Source organism: Oncorhynchus mykiss, chromosome 10 (genome assembly GCF_013265735.2).
Source record: "Oncorhynchus mykiss isolate Arlee chromosome 10, USDA_OmykA_1.1, whole genome shotgun sequence".
Lineage (NCBI taxonomy): Eukaryota > Metazoa > Chordata > Actinopteri > Salmoniformes > Salmonidae > Oncorhynchus > Oncorhynchus mykiss.
Window position 1 is genome coordinate 1,770,727 of NC_048574.1, and position 17,500 is coordinate 1,788,226.

At 42.1% G+C, this 17,500-nt stretch overlaps 1 protein-coding gene across 1 annotated transcript in view; it reads right to left on the reverse strand.

Annotated features, from left to right (window-relative positions):
- LOC110534825 (neurobeachin) overlaps positions 1 to 17,500 on the reverse strand; it is a 283,558-nt gene that overhangs the window by 173,378 nt on the left and 92,680 nt on the right. Inside the window, exons 3-6 of the mRNA XM_036989471.1 lie at positions 12,887 to 13,007; positions 11,302 to 11,402; positions 7,328 to 7,423; positions 6,887 to 7,008 (exon numbers count right to left, since the gene is read on the reverse strand). Of these exons, the coding sequence (XP_036845366.1) occupies positions 6,887 to 7,008; positions 7,328 to 7,423; positions 11,302 to 11,402; positions 12,887 to 13,007 (440 nt within the window). The remainder of the gene's footprint in view (positions 1 to 6,886; positions 7,009 to 7,327; positions 7,424 to 11,301; positions 11,403 to 12,886; positions 13,008 to 17,500) is intronic.

A 17,500-nucleotide genomic window follows, 5' to 3' on the forward strand; every position in this document is an offset into this window, starting at 1 on the left:
AAGCACTCTCCCGGCGGCAGTCAGGGCTCATCCCCTGTGATGATGTCATCTGGAGCAGGTAATGCTGGGATACGGAACACAAATCAATGTTCCGTTCTATCTTTTACAGAGTTTAGATTTACAGGCTTCAAAATGGAATAGGGCCTATCTGTTCAATTGTATTTCTAATGGTCACAACCAGAGTTTTGTGTCAGAGATATAGGCTGTCCACGGACCCATTCAGGACATAGCCGTATCTCTGACACAAAACTCTGGTTGTGACCACTACCTGTTATAATCTACTGTAGTAACTACCTGTTATAATCTACTGTAGTAACTACCTGTTATAATCTACTGTAGCAACTACCTGTTATAATCTACTGTAGTAACTACCTGTTATAATCTACTGTACTACCTGTTATAATCTACTGTAGTAACTACCTGTTATAATCTACTGTATTAACTACCTGTTATAATCTACTGTATTAACTACCTGTTATAATCTACTGTAGTAACTACCTGTTATAATCTACTGTAGTAACTACCTGTTATAATCTACTGTAGTAACTACCTGTTATAATCTACTGTACTACCTGTTATAATCTACTGTAGTAACTACCTGTTATAATCTACTGTAGTAACTACCTGTTATAATCTACTGTAGTAACTACCTGTTATAATCTACTGTAGTAACTACCTGTTATAATCTACTGTAGCAACTACCTGTTATAATCTACTGTAGTAACTACCTGATATAATCTACTGTAGTAACTACCTGTTATAATCTACTGTAGTAACTACCTGTTATAATCTACTGTAGTAACTACCTGTTATAATCTACTGTAGTAACTACCTGTTATAATCTACTGTAGTAACTACCTGTTATAATCTACTGTAGTAACTACCTGTTATAATCTACTGTACTAACTGTTATAATCTACTGTAGTAACTACCTGTTATAATCTACTGTAGTAACTACCTGTTATAATCTACTGTACTACCTGTTATAATCTACTGTAGTAACTACCTGTTATAATCTACTGTAGTAACTACCTGTTATAATCTACTGTAGTAACTACCTGTTATAATCTACTGTAGTAACTACCTGTTATAATCTACTGTAGTAACTACCTGTTATAATCTACTGTAGTAACTACCTGTTATAATCTACTGTATTAACTACCTGTTATAATCTACTGTAGTAACTACCTGTTATAATCTACTGTACTACCTGTTATAATCTGCTGTAGTAACTACCTGTTATAATCTACTGTAGTAACTACCTGTTAAAAATCTACTGTAGTAACTACCTGTTATAATCTGCTGTAGTAACTACCTGATATAATCTACTGTAGTAACTACCTGTTATAATCTACTGTACTACCTGTTATAATCTGCTGTAGTAACTACCTGATATAATCTACTGTACTACCTGTTATAATCTGCTGTAGTAACTACCTGATATAATCTACTGTAGTAACTACCTATTATAATCTACTTTACTAACTGTTATAATCTACTGTAGTAACTACCTGTTATAATCTACTGTAGTAACTACCTGTTATAATCTACTGTAGTAACTACCTGTTATAATCTACTGTAGTAACTACCTGTTATAATCTACTGTAGTAACTACCTGTTATAATCTACTGTAGTAACTACCTGTTATAATCTACTGTAGTAACTACCTGTTATAATCTACTGTAGTAACTACCTGTTATAATCTACTGTAGTAACTACCTGTTATAATCTACTGTAGTAACTACCTGTTATAATCTACTGTAGCAACTACCTGTTATAATCTACTGTAGTAACTACCTGTTATAATCTACTGTAGTAACTACCTGTTATAATCTACTGTAGCAACTACCTGTTATAATCTACTGTAGTAACTACCTGTTATAATCTACTGTATTAACTACCTGTTATAATCTACTGTAGTAACTACCTGTTATAATCTACTGTAGTAACTACCTGTTATAATCTACTGTAGCAACTACCTGTTATAATCTACTGTAGTAACTACCTGTTATAATCTACTGTAGTAACTACCTGTTATAATCTACTGTACTACCTGTTATAATCTGCTGTAGTAACTACCTGATATAATCTACTGTAGCAACTACCTGTTATAATCTACTGTAGTAACTACCTGTTATAATCTGCTGTACTAACTACCTGTTATAATCTACTGTAGCAACTACCTGTTATAATCTACTGTAGCAACTACCTGTTATAATCTACTGTACTAACTGTTATAACTCTGTCTGTCTGTCTGTCTGTCTGTCTCTCTGTCTGTCTATAAACTCAAACAGAGATTTCTGTGAGCATGTGAAGCTTGAGAGAGAGAGAGAGTGAGAGACTGAACGAGAGTGAGAGGTAGCTGTTAATGAAAGGTCATAGCTAATGAAGCGTGACTGTGGCTAACAGCCACCGCTAACGTTGTCTCACAGCGAGCCCCCCCCTCGCGGTCTGGGCCGAGGCGTCCAAACAACTGCCCGATCACTAATGGACTCACCTGACATTTAAAACCATGTAAAGTTATGTTTTTATTAATCTGTTAAATAATGTCTGGATTGTGTTTGTTCACTTTCCGTGGTTCATTCACTTATTTTGAGATGACAGTTTGATCCATTAATAAAATCAGGGACAAATGAATTCCCACTCTCTCTTTCCCCCTTCTATTTTCCATCTCTATCCCCCTTTGACTCTGCAGATGTATAATTTGTCGTTAGCCTGTGTGTAGTCTTAACATTCTGTATACTCCCCTTGTCCTAAGGGGATTTCTTATTGTCTGTGTGTGTGTGTATTTGTGGTTTTTGTGGTGTGTAAATGATTTTATAGCGGCCGGGTCAAAAATGACCCTTAAAACAATCGCTGTGGTGTCTTCATTAACAACGGAGACTTTTTCTAAATGTTGAGGAAAAGTCGTACAATTTCAAGAAATATCATTTAAGGGGGTTTTCTCTGCTGTTAAACATAGTGGTGAGACATATATATATATATATATATATGTTTTACCCTTAAAACAACACAAGGGTTACGATTAGGTTGAGGTTAGGTTAGATTAAGATTAGGTTAAAGTTCGTTTGAGGTTAAGTGATATTGAGGTTAGGTGATATTGAGGTTAGGTGATATTGAGGTTAAGTGATATTGAGGTTAGGTGATATTGAGGTTAGGTGATATTGAGGTTAGGTGATATTGAGGTTAGGTGATATTGAGGTTAAGTGATATTGAGGTTAGGTGATATTGAGGTTAGGTGATATTGAGGTTAGGTGATATTGAGGTTAAGTGATATTGAGGTTAGGTGATATTGAGGTTAGGTGATATTGAGGTTAGGTGATATTGAGGTTAGGTGATATTGAGGTTAGGTTCAAATCAAAGTGTATTGGTTGTATATACAGTTTAGTAGGTGTTATAGCAGGTGTTATAGCAGGTGTTATAGCAGGTGTTATAGCAGGTGTTATATCAGGTGTTATATCAGGTGTTATAGCAGGTGTTATAGCAGGTGCATATACAGTTTAGTAGGTGTTTATGTTACTGGCCCCTGACAATACTTTTATTGTTATTATTATTTTATTGGGAAAAAATGATAAGAAATAAAAAACGGCAAGACAAATCTGATTAACAACCCAAATAGCAGTAATCACATGCTGTCTACAGTTGAAGTCGGAAATATACAGACACTTAACTCATTTATCAACCACTCCACACATTTATTGTTAATAAACTATAGTTTTGGCAAGTCGGTTAGGACATCTACTTCGTGCATGACACAAGTCATTTGTCCATCAATTGTTTACAGGCATATTATTTCACTTATAATTCACTGTATCACAATTCCAGTGGGTCAGAAGTTTACATACACTAAGTTGACTGTGCCTTTAAACAGCTTGGAAAATTCCAGAAAATTATGTCATGGCTTTAGAAGTTTCTGATAGGCTAATTGACATAATTTGAGTCAATTGAAGGTGTATCTGTGGATGTATTTCAAGGCCTATCTTCAAACTCAGTGCCTCTATGCTTGACATCATGGAAAATCCCATAAAAAAATCAGCCAAGACCTCAGACCTCAGTTCTGTCTCCTAGAGATGAATGTACTTTGGTGTGAAAAGTGCAAATCAATCCCAGAACAACAGCAAAGGAAATTGTGAAGATGCTGGAGGAAACAGGTACAACCGTATCTATATCCACAGTGAAACGAGTCCTAAATCGACATAACCTGAAAGGCCGCTCAGCAAGGAAGAAGCCACTGCTACAAAACCGCCATAAAAAAGCCAGACTACGGTTTCCAACTGCACATGCAGACAAAGATCGTACTTTTTGGAGAAATGAAACAAAAATAGAACTGTTTGGCCATAATGTTTGGTGGAAAAAGGGGGAGGCTTAGAGCCGAAGAACACCATCCCAACCGTAAAGCACGGGGGTGGCAGCATCATGTTGTGGGGGTGCTTTGCTGCAGGAGGGACTGGTGCACTTCACATGTGATGAAAGAAATAAAAGCTGAAATAAATCATTCTCTCTACTATTATTCTGACATTTCACATTCTTAAAATAAAGTGGTGATCCTAACTGACCCTAAGACAGGGAATTTTCACTAGGATTAAATGTTAGGAATTGTGAAAAACTGAGTTTAAATGTATTTGGCTAAGGTGTATGTAAACTTCCGACTTCAACTGTACATGTATGTAGTCTACACAGTAACAGTAAATATATTATACGTATGGACACCTGGAGAATGTACACAAGATCAGTTCAGTATGCACAGCAGTAGAGATATTAGAGTAATCAGTTCAGAATGTAGAGCAGTAGAGATATTAGGGTGATCAGTTCAGAATGTAGAGCAGTAGAGATATTAGAGTAATCAGTTCAGAATGTAGAGCAGTAGAGATATTAGAGTGATCAGTTCAGAATGTAGAGCAGTAGAGATATTAGGGAGATCAGTTCAGAATGTACAGCAGTAGAGATATTAGAGTGATCAGTTCAGAATGTAGAGCAGTAGAGATATTAGAGTGGTCAGTTCAGAATGTACAGCAGTAGAGATATTAGAGTGATCAGTTCAGAATGTAGAGCAGTAGAGATATTAGGGTGATCAGTTCAGTATGCACAGCAGTAGAGATATTAGAGTAATCAGTTCAGAATGTAGAGCAGTAGAGATATTAGGGTGATCAGTTCAGAATGTAGAGCAGTAGAGATATTAGAGTAATCAGTTCAGAATGTAGAGCAGTAGAGATATTAGGGTGATCAGTTCAGAATGTAGAGCAGTAGAGATATTAGGGTGATCAGTTCAGAATGTAGAGCAGTAGAGATATTAGGGTGATCAGTTCAGAATGTACAGCAGTAGAGATATTAGGGAGATCAGTTCAGAATGTACAGCAGTAGAGATATTAGGGTGATCAGTTCAGAATGTACAGCAGTAGAGATATTAGGGTGATCAGTTCAGAATGTAGAGCAGCAGAGATATTAGAGTGGTCAGTTCAGAATGTAGAGCAGTAGAGATATTAGAGTGATCAGTTCAGAATGTAGAGCAGTAGAGATATTAGAGTGATCAGTTCAGAATGTACAGCAGTAGAGATATTAGGGTGATCAGTTCAGAATGTAGAGCAGTAGAGATATTAGGGTGATCAGTTCAGAATGTAGAGCAGTAGAGATATTAGGGTGATCAGTTCAGAATGTAGAGCAGTAGAGATATTAGGGTGATCAGTTCAGAATGTACAGCAGTAGAGATATTAGGGAGATCAGTTCAGAATGTAGAGCAGTAGAGATATTAGAGTGGTCAGTTCAGAATGTAGAGCAGTAGAGATATTAGAGTGATCAGTTCAGAATGTAGAGCAGTAGAGATATTAGAGTGATCAGTTCAGAATGTACAGCAGTAGAGATATTAGGGTGATCAGTTCAGAATGTAGAGCAGTAGAGATATTAGGGTGATCAGTTCAGAATGTAGAGCAGTAGAGATATTAGGGTGATCAGTTCAGAATGTACAGCAGTAGAGATATTAGGGTGATCAGTTCAGAATGTAGAGCAGTAGAGATATTAGAGTGGTCAGTTCAGAATGTAGAGCAGTAGAGATATTAGAGTGATCAGTTCAGAATGTAGAGCAGTAGAGATATTGGAGTGATCAGTTCAGAATGTACAGCAGTAGAGATATTAGGGTGATCAGTTCAGAATGTAGAGCAGTAGAGATATTAGGGTGATCAGTTCAGAATGTAGAGCAGTAGAGATATTAGGGTGATCAGTTCAGAATGTACAGCAGTAGAGATATTAGAGTGGTCAGTTCAGAATGTAGAGCAGTAGAGATATTGAGGTTAGGTTGAGTTTAGGTTGAGTTTAGGTTGAGTTAGGTTGAGGTTCGGTTAGGTTGAGGTTCAGTTACTTGAGGTTAGGTTGAGTTTGGTTGAGGTTAAGTTAAGGTTAGGTTGAGGTTAGGTTGAGTTAGGTATAGGTTCAGTTGAGTTAGGTTGGTTAGGTTAAGGTTAAGTTGAGGTTCAGTTACTTGAGGTTAGGTTGAGTTGAGGTTAGGTTGAGGTTAGGTTGAGGTTCAGGTTTGGTTACTTGAGGTTAGGTTGAGGTTAGGTTGAGGTTTGGTTAGTTTAGGTTGAGGTTAGGTTGAGGTTAGTTTAGGTTGAGCTTAGGTTGAGGTTAGTTTAGGTTGAGTTAGGTTAAGGTTTGGTTGAGTTAGGTTGAGCTTAGGTTGAGGTTTGGTTAGGTTGAGGAAGGTTGAGGTTCAGTTTGTTGAGGTTAGTTTAGGTTGAGCTTAGGTTGAGTTGGGTTAAGGGTCATTTTGTTTAGTTTAGGTTGAGTTAGGTTAGGTTGCGGTTCGGTTAAGTTAGGTTGAAGTTCAGCTAGTTTAGGTTGAGGTTAGGTTAGTTTAGGTTGCGGTTAGGTTGAGTTAGGTTGTAGTTCTCACCAGTAGAGGTATGGTTTGTCCTTGTCTACGTTGATGTTGTTGAGGGGATCTTGTCTGAACCAGGTGTTGAGAGTGAAGCCGTTCTGGTAAGGCCACTTAGCGATGGGAGGCAACGCTATGGCCTGGGAGAGAAGACAGAACACACCATCAGCCAATCACAATCACAGACAACACATCATAAACCAATCACAATCACAGACAACACATCATCTGCCAATCACAATCACAAGTCTATCAAGTCACCGACAGGAACCTAGCACCAAACAACTGTCTCTTTTACCTGGTTGAAAAATGACTCTTCCTCTGTGTGAAACGATATGCAAAGATGACTCTTCATCTGTTTAGGATGTCTGTGTGTATTACGTGATTACTTGGCTTAGAATATGTGGAAGGGAGGAGATCACTACACAACATGGACAGGTGTGTGTGTGTGTCTCTTACCGCTGCACTGCGACCAGGGAAGTTGAAGAAGGTGTCTGGACCGTGTCTCTGAGGCATCAGGTTCAACACAGACAACAACTTGATAGAATGTCTAGGCTGGAGGGGGATGGGAGAGCGGAGCAGGGGAGGGGAGAGGAGGAGGAGAGGGGGAGAGGAGGAGGAGAGAGGAGGAGGAGAGGAAGTAGAAAGACGAGTGATGAGAGAGGAGATGAGGAGTGGGAGAGGAGAGGAGGAGAGGAGGAGAGGAGAGAGTGATGAGAGAAGGAGAGGAGGAGGGGAGGGGGAGAGGAGGAGGAGAGAGGAGGAGGAGAGGGGGGGAGAGGAAGTAGAAAGACGAGAGTGATGAGAGAGGAGATGAGGAGTGGGAGAGGAGAGGAGGAGAGGAGAGTGATGAGAGGAGAGAAGAGGTGAGGAATGGGGATGAGAGGAGAGGGGATGAGAGGAGAGGGGATGAGAGGGGAGGGGGAGAGGAGTAGGAGAGAAGGATCAGAGAGAGGGAGAGGGATAAGGAGAAGAGAAGAGGAAGGGAGGGAGAAGAGGAGAAGGAGAAGAGGAGGAGAGGAGGAGGAGAGGGGGAGAGGAGGAGGAGAGAGGAGGAGGAGAGGGGGAGAGGAAGTAGAAAGACGAGAGTGATGAGAGAGGAGATGAGGAGTGGGAGAGGAGAGGAGGAGAGGAGAGAGTGATGAGAGAAAGAGAGGAGGAGGGGAGGGGGAGAGGAGGAGGAGAGAGGAGGAGGAGAGGGGGGGAGAGGAAGTAGAAAGACGAGAGTGATGAGAGAGGAGATGAGGAGTGGGAGAGGAGAGGAGGAGAGGAGAGAGTGATGAGAGAAGGAGAGGAGGAGGGGAGGGGGAGAGGAGGAGGAGAGAGGAGGAGGAGAGGGGGAGAGGAAGTAGAAAGACGAGAGTGATGAGAGAGGAGATGAGGAGTGGGAGAGGAGAGGAGGAGAGGAGAGAGTGATGAGAGATAAGGAGAGGAGGAGGGGGGAGGAGGAGAGAGTGATGAGAGGAGATAAGAGGTGGAATGGGAATGAATGAGGGAATGGGAATGAAAAGGGGATGAGAGGGGAGGGGGAGAGGAGTAGGAGAGGAGAGAGGGATCAGAGAGAGGGAGAGGAAAGGAGCAGGAGAAGAAGAGGATAGGAGGGAGAAGAGGGAGAAGAGGGAGGAGAGGAAAGGAGGAGGAGAGGAGGGAGGAGAGGAAAGGAGGAGGAGAGGAGGGAGAAGAAGAGAGGTGGAGAACAGGGAGAAGAGGAGGAGAGGAAAGGAGGAGGAGAGGAGGGAGGACAGGAAAGGAGGAGGAGAGGAGGGAGAAGAAGAGGAGTGGAGAACAGGGAGAAGAGGAGGACAGGATGAAACAGGAAGAAGTTAGATGAATCAGTGGAGTTTGACATTCCTAACAAATCACAGACACAGAATGAGGATAGGAGAATACCATAGTGGGGCATCATCGGCCCTACAACAACCCTATTGGCTCAATAAGCTGTCAATCACCTCTGCCTGCCTCTGGTAACAGCTTATCAATACCATGGCAACCCCATAACACATCTATCCCCGGAGAGGAGAGGGAGGAGAGATGAAGGGGTGAGATGAAGGAGACATGAAAGAGAGATGGAGAGAGATGGAGAGAGATGAAGGGGAGATAGAGGCCAGATAAAGGAGAGATGAAGGAGAGATAGAGGCCAGATAAAGGAGAGATGAATGAGAGATGGAGGAGAGATGAAGGAGAGATGGAGGAGAGATGGAGGCCAGATAAAGGAGAGATGGAGGAGAGATGGAGGCCAGATAAAGGAGAGATGAAGGAGAGATGGAGGAGAGATGGAGGCCAGATAAAGGAGAGATGAAGGAGAGATGGAGGAGAGATGGAGGCCAGATAAAGGAGAGATGAAGGAGAGATGGAGGAGAGATGGAGGAGAGATGGAGGAGAGACGAATGAGAGATGAAGGAGAGATGGAGGCCAGATGGAGGAGAGATGAATGAGAGATGGAGGAGAGATGAATGAGAGATGGAGGAGAGATGAATGAGAGATGGAGGAGAGATGAAGGAGAGATGGAGGAGAGATAGAGGAGAGGTGAAGGAGAGATGGAGGCCAGATGGAAGAGAGATGAAGGAAAGATTGAGGAGAGATTGAGGAGAGATGAATGAGAGATGGAGGAGAGATGAATGAGAGATGGAGGAGAGATGAAGGAGAGATGGAGGAGAGATGGAGGAGAGATGGAGGAGAGATGAAGGAGAGATGAAGGAGAGATGGAGGCCAGATGGAGGAGAGATGGAGGAGAGATGGAGGAGAGATGAAGGAGAGATGGAGGCCAGATAAATGAGAGATGGAGGAGAGATGGAGGAGAGATGAATGAGAGATGAAGGAGAGATGGAGGCCAGATGGAGGAGAGATGAATGAGAGATGGAGGAGAGATGAATGAGAGAAGGAGGAGAGATGAATGAGAGATGGAGGAGAGATGAAGGAGAGATGGAGGAGAGATAGAGGAGAGGTGAAGGAGAGATGGAGGCCAGATGGAAGAGAGATGAAGGAAAGATTGAGGAGAGATGAATGAGAGATGGAGGAGAGATGAAGGAGAGATGGAGGAGAGATGGAGGAGAGATGAAGGAGAGATGGAGGCCAGATGGAGGAGAGATGAAGGAGAGATGGAGGAGAGATGGAGGAGAGATGGAGGAGAGATGAAGGAGAGATGAAGGAGAGATGGAGGCCAGATAAATGAGAGATGGAGGAGAGATGGAGGAGAGATGAAGGAAAGATTGAGGAGGGATGAATGAGAGATGAAGGAGAGATGGAGGAGAGATGGAGGAGAGATGAAGGAGAGATGGAGGCCAGATGGAGGAGAGATGAAGGAGAGATGGAGGAGAGATGGAGGAGAGATGAAGGAGAGATGGAGGCCAGATAAAGGAGAGATGGATGAGAGATGGAGGAGAGATGAAGGAAAGATTGAGGAGAGATGGAGGCCAGATGGAGGAGAGATGAAGGAGAGATGGAGGAGAGATGGAGGAGAGATGAAGGAGAGATGGAGGCCAGATGGAGGAGAGATGAAGGAGAGATGGAGGCCAGATGAAGGAGAGATGGAGGAGAGATGGAGGCCAGATGGAGGAGAGATGAAGGAGAGATGAAGGCCAGATGGAGGAGAGATGAAGGAGAGATGAAGGAGAGATGAAGGAGGGATGGAGGAGAGATGAAGGAGAGATGGAGGAGAGATGAAGGAGGGATGGAGGAGAGATGAAGGAGAGATGGAGGAGAGATGAAGGAGAGATGGAGGAGAGATGAAGGACAGATGGAAGAGAGATGAATGAGAGATGGCGGAGAGATAGATGGAGGAGAGATGAAGTAGAGATGGAGGGGTGAGGGTTTTGTTGCTGTATACATGATTTCACAGTGTGGGGAAGGGGAGGAGAGAGAGAGATGGAGGAGACAAGGTGAAGAAGGATAAAATGATGGAGAAGGAGAGGAGGAGGAGGAGAGGAGGCAGAGAGGAGGAGGAGATGAGAGGATGAGAGGAGGAGGAGAGAGAGATGGAGGATACTTGTTGAAGAAGGAAAGAGGGATGGAGAAGGAGAGGAGGAGGAGAGGAGGAGGAGAGACACAGATGGAGGGGACAAGGTGAAGAAGGATAGAGGGATTGAAGGAGAGCAGAAATGGGGATGATCATTTTCTAGGGCAACCAGGAGAGGAGAAATTGGGGGACAGGGTGAGGGATAGATGGATGGATAGATAAATGGTGTTGAGGAGGACAGGGGGAGGAGTACTGTTGTTGCTGTAGATCTTTAAATATCTGTCTGTGAACACTGGACCTCTCCCCTCATACCCTCTCCACACCCCACACCCCAATGTCACCTCATTTCAGCCCACACAGCCTACACACAGCCCTTCAACGTTGTCTCACCCAGCCCAGCTTCCCCACAGATAGTCACGCAACCCAGCCCAACCCAAAACAGCTTAGCTGCACACAGCACCCCCCCAGGTTAACTCACCCAGATACCGTTGTCTCCCCTCAGCATACTGAAGAGAAGTTTCAGCTCCTTCACTGTTATACTGTAGCTGGCCATCACCCCCAGCATATCCACTAACAGATCTACACACACACACACACATAGGGAGAAAAAAGTCAGGTCTAGTAATGTCTAGTCAGGGCTAGTAATGTCTAGTCAGGGCTAGTAATGTCTAGTCAGGTCTAGTAATGTCTAGTCAGGTCTAGTAATGTCTAGTCAGGGCTAGAAATGTCTAGTCAGGGCTAGTAATGTCTAGTCAGGTCTAGTCAGGTCTAGTAATGTCTAGTCAGGGCTAGTAATGTCAAGTAATGTCTAGTCAGGTCTAGTAATGTCTAGTCAGGTCTAGTAATGTCTAGTCAAGTCTAGTCAGGTCTAGTAATGTCTAGTCAGGTCTAGTAATGTCTAGTCAGGTCTAGTAATGTCTAGTAATGTCTAGTCAGGTCTAGTAATGTCTAGTCAGGTCTAGTAATGTCTAGTCAGGTCTAGTAATGTCTAGTCAGGTCTAGTAATGTCTAGTCAGGTCTAGTAATGTCTAGTCAGGTCTAGTAATGTCTAGTCAGGTCTAGTAATGTCTAGTCAGGTCTAGTCAGGTCTAGTAATGTCTAGAAATGTCTAGTCAGGTCTAGTCAGGTCTAGTAATGTCTAGTCAGGGCTAGTAATGTCAAGTAATGTCTAGTCAGGTCTAGTAATGTCTAGTCAGGTCTAGTAATGTCTAGTCAGGTCTAGTAATGTCTAGTCAAGTCTAGTAATGTCTAGTAATGTCTAGTCAGGTCTAGTAATGTCTAGAAATGTCTAGTCAGGTCTAGTCAGGTCTAGTAATGTCTAGTCAGGTCTAGTAATGTCTAGTAATGTCTAGTCAGGTCTAGTAATGTCTAGTCAGGTCTAGTAATGTCTAGTCAAGTCTAGTAATGTCTAGTCAGGTCTAGTAATGTCTAGTAATGTCTAGTCAGGTCTAGTAATGTCTAGTAATGTCTAGTCAGGTCTAGTAATGTCTAGTCAGGTCTAGTAATGTCTAGTCAAGTCTAGTCAGGGCTAGTCAGGGCTAGTCATGTCTAGTCAGGGCTAGTCAGGGCTAGTCATGTCTAGTCAGGGCTAGTCAGGTCTAGTCAGGTCTAGTAATGTCTAGTCAGGTCTAGTAATGTCTAGTCAGGTCTAGTAATGTCTAGTCAGGGCTAGTAATGTCTAGTCAGGGCTAGTCAGGTCTAGTAATGTCTAGTCAGGTCTAGTAATGTCTAGTCAGGGCTAGTAATGTCTAGTCAGGTCTAGTCAGGTCTAGTAATGTCTAGTCAGGGCTAGTAATGTCTAGTAATGTCTAGTAATGTCTAGACAGGGCTAGTCATGTCTAATCAGGTCTAGTCAGGGCTAGTCAGGTCTAGTCTGGGCTAGTCATGTCTAGTCAGGTCTAGTAATGTCTAGTCAGTCTAGCTTGGAGGTCAATTGACTATTATATTCTATACCACTTTCTGTGTGTGTCTGTGTGTGCGTGTGTGTGTGTGTGTGTGTGTGTGTGTGTGTGTGTGTGTGTGTGTGTGTGCGTGTGTGTGTGTGCGCATTTGTGTTCCCCCACCTGCGATCATGTCGTCCACAGAATTCAGCTTGGACAAGACCTGTTTTATGAGGCCCACCTCTGTGCTGGTCTGAAGGTTCCTCACACTCTTCCTCAGGATGGCTGTGAACATGGACCACACCTGGTGACACAACACAAACAGAACCATTTCTGATCTAAAGGTCTCACCGCAGTATTCGACATTTGTAAGGGGATATTGTAAAAAATAAACGAGTACCTAGCACCCCTGGGATTGAAACTAGGATCCTCAGAGCAGTGGCTTGCACTTTAAGCTCTTCCTCTGTCCCCCACCACACTAACAAGCCGCCAGCCTACTAGATGGTAATATGCGCTGGCGTTGCCCCTAGTGGACAGTATTGAACTTGCACGGGGACCTGGAGAAACGTCTAATACTGCAGAGGGTCTGGTGTTTTTCATTCACCTACCTTTCATTGTCCGTCGCATAATGGGGAATAATGTGAAATCATTCATGGTTGATTAGGTTTCTTAAGTTCTGATAACTTTCCCAACATTTTTTAATTAAGGACCAAAACATTTATTGCAAAATAGTTCCACCGATTCCATGGCACATACAGTGTTGCAAAGGGTCGGAAACCTTCTGGGAAATTTCCGGAAATTTTTCCATGAGAAGCTAAGCCTGGGAAGTTAAGCCTGGGAAGTTAAGCCTGGGAATTTAAGCCTGGGAAGTTAAGCCTGGGAAGTTAAGCCTGGGAAGTTAAGCCTGGGAAGCTAAGCCTGGGAAGTTAAGCCTGGGAAGTTAAGCCTGGGAAGTTAAGCCTGGGAAGTTAAGCCTGGGATGTTAAGCCTGGGAAGTTAAGCATGGGAAGTTAAGCCTGGGAAGTTAAGCCTGGGAAGTTAAGCCTGGGAAGTTAAGCCTGGGAAGTTAAGCCTGGGAAGCTAAGCCTGGGAAGCTAAGCCTGGGAAGTTAAGCCTGGGAAGCTAAGCCTGGGAAGCTAGCTAAGCCTGGGAAGCTAAGCCTGGGAAGTTAAGCATGGAAAGTTAAGCATGGGATGTTAAGCCTGGGAAGCTAAGCCTGGGAAGCTAAGCCTGGGAAGCTAAGCCTGGGAAGTTAAGCCTGGGAAGCTAAGCCTAGGAATTTTGCTTAAATTCATTTTTAAAAAGTTAGCTAAAAATGTAGCTTGTAACAGGGATACACATAAGGCAACTCTAGGTCTTGTGGCATATTTTGGGGAATTGCAACCCTCTGCATGCACAGTGCATTCTTCCATCACATGTACAGCTGATTCTCAAGATCTTGCACACTAATGAGATGCTATTGAGCCCACACTACTACACTGTCTGAGCCAAGGACTACATGCTTTCTGGTAAGTTTTAATTACAATACTGGGTGGGGTGAATACATTTTATTTGACATACCTGATTTTTTGTTAACTAGTAAATCATTTCTAACTTGTTAACAATCTGCTAGTCAGTGTTTGCTACCATGTGGGTTTTAGCTTGATTGAGCCTGCTAACTGAGGAGTGTTAATTCACCTGTTTCCATACATGTTTAATTTTAAAACATTTATCTTACAAAGGAGTTGTTTAATTTAACTGCTGAACTATTTATATGTACATGGAATTGTATTTGGGTTTTTTACTCATGTTTTTCTAATCTTTACAGGAAAAGGCCACGGATACTATCTGATGTGTGTAGACATTTCATTGCAGCTAATGTAGAAGGAAACGCTGTGTACATTTTGTAAATATTGTGCCAAATCATATGTGAAGAATGCAACAAAGATGCAGAATCATCTGGCCAAGTGCATAAAGTTCCCTCAGCGCTGACAACAAGCAACCTCTGACAAAAGCCCCTCTACTTCTATTCAAGGTGTAAATGATGAATCAAGACACCTTATCGATAGCAACAGCTCATGGTCCTCCTGGATTCATAAATGTTTTTGACTCAATGGAGGAACTTAGATGAATATCTTTCTCGAGGTGTATATACAACTGGATCACCTCTGATGCTCACAGACTATGTGTATCGGAAGAGATTTTTGAATACACCCCTCCAACCAGACATGCTTTATCTACTAATTTGCTGGATGCAGAGTTCAACAGAGTTCAAGTGAAGGTCAAGCAAATCATAGAGAAAGCAGACTGTATTGCAATCATCTCTGATGGGTGGTCAAATGTTCGTGGGCAAGGAATAATTAACTACATCATCTCCACTCCTCAACCAGTGTTCTACAAGAGCACAGACACAAGGGACAACAGACACACCGGTCTCTACATTGCAGATGAGCTGAAGGCAGTCATCAATGACCTTGGACCACAGAAGGTATTTGCACTGGTGACAGACAATGCTGCGAACATGAAGGCTGCTTGGTCTAAAGTGGAGGAGTCCTACCCTCACATCACACCTATTGGCTGTACTGCTCATGCATTGAATCTGCTCCTCAAGGACATCTTGGCACTGAAAACAAGAGAGCCAAGGAAATGGTTAGGTATGTGAAGGGTCTTCAAGATATAGCAGAAATCTACCTCACAAAACAAAGTGAGAAGAATAAGAGCACCACAATGAAGCTGCCCAGCAACACCCATTGGGGTGGTGTTGTCATCATGTTTGACAGTCTCCAAGAAATGGCCATATCAGAGTCTGGCAATATGGACAGCTCCATCAAAAGGATCCTCCTGGATGATGTATTTTGGGAGAGAGTGGTAAGCAGCCTGAAACTCCTGAAACCTGTAGCAGTAGACATTGCACAGATTGAGAGAGACAATGCCATCCTGTCTAATGTTCAGACTCTGCCTGCAGATGTAAGAGAAGAAATCCGTATTGCCCTGCCCACTTCACTGTTGCTCTAAGCAGAGGAAACTGCAGTTCTGAAAAACATCAAAAATGTGAAGACTTCTGCCTGAAGCCCATACACGCCGTAGCATACATATTGGACCCAAGTATGCTGGCAAGAGCATCCTGTCTGGTGCAGAGATCAACAAGGCCTATGGTGTCATCACTACCGTGTCTCGCCACCTTGGCCTGGATGAGGTCAAGTATCTTGGCAGTCTGGCGAAGTACACTTCCAAGCAAGGGCTTTTGGGATGGAGAAGCAATATGGCAGTCGTGCCAACATATCTCATCAGCCACCTGGTAGAAAGGACTTTGTGGATCTGAGGCTCTTTCCCCTGTTGCCTCCATCATCCTCCAAATCCGACTAACATCAGCCGCCTCAGAGCGCAACTGGTCCTTGTTTGGGAACGCACACACCAAAGCACGCTGACCAATACAAGGGTTGAAAAATTGGTGGCCATCCGGGCAAATTTGAGGCTTTTTGAGCCTGACAACGAGCCATCCTCAACAAGGTTGGAAAGTGACAGTGAAGACGAGGTCTCAGAGTCTGATGTTCAAGAGGCGGACATTGAGGAGGTCCAGGGAGAAGACATGGAAGCCTGAGAGGAAGACAACCAAAGCTTTAGTTTCTAGTTTCATTTTGTTGAAAACATTTTTGGGTATCATTCAATATTCCCTTTAACTTGTTGTTCAGTGAAATCATCCCATGTGAAGAGTCATCTCATTAATTCTCATCTCATTAATTATGAGTTAAAGTTCAATTCGTAACTAAATCGTTTTTTTTTATTTCTATTGGAAGGATTTAATCATTTGCAATTACTTATGAGGTAAAATGTTTATGTTTCTCTCTCCATATGATATGGTAAATATATCTAATGCAAAAAAAATATATATATCAAAACTGGATTGGTGTTCAGAGACTGTTACAGTTTAGTTTAGCTTAGTTTAGCTTAGTTTAGTTTAGCTTTAGCTTAGTTTAGTTTAGTTTAGTTTAGTTTAGTTTAGTTTAGCTTAGTTTAGCTTGGTTTAGCTTAGTTTAGTTTAGTTTAGCTTAGTTTAGTTTAGCTTTAGCTTAGTTTAGTTTAGTTTAGTTTAGTTTAGTTTAGCTTAGTTTAGCTTGGTTTAGCTTAGCTTAGTTTAGTTTAGTTTAGCTTAGCTTTAGCTTAGCTTAGCTTAGCTTAGCTTAGTTTAGTTTAGTTTAGCTTAGTTTAGCTTAGTTTAGTTTAGCTTAGTTTAGCATAGTTTAGCATAGTTTAGCTTAGTTTAGTTTAGTTTAGCTTAGTTTAGCTTGGTTTAGCTTAGCTTAGTTTAGTTTAGTTTAGTTTAGCTTAGCTTTAGCTTTAGCTTAGCTTAGCTTAGCTTAGTTTAGTTTAGTTTAGTTTAGTTTAGTTTAGCTTAGTTTAGCTTAGTTTAGCTTAGTTTAGTTTAGCTTAGTTTAGCTTAGTTTAGCTTAGTTTAGCTTAGTTTAGTTTAGTTTAGTTTAGTTTAGTTTAGCTTAGTTTAGTTTAGCTTAGTTTAGCTTAGTTTAGCCTGATGAATATTTGGATTATGTTCTCTTTCAATGTGTATGTACTCTTTCAATATATTTGTATATATTTGTGTGTATATTTAAGCAATAAGACCTGGGAGGGTGGTGTGGTGGCCAATATACTACAGCTAAGGGCTGTTCTGAAGCAATGTGGAGTGCCGTGAACACAACCCTTAGCAGTGGTATAAAAATCACAAACCCCCGATCATTTATATATCGTTTAGATTTACACAATTTGGAATATAATGTAGAAGAGAGGTTTAAAAAAAAATTACCTAGATTACCTAAATTA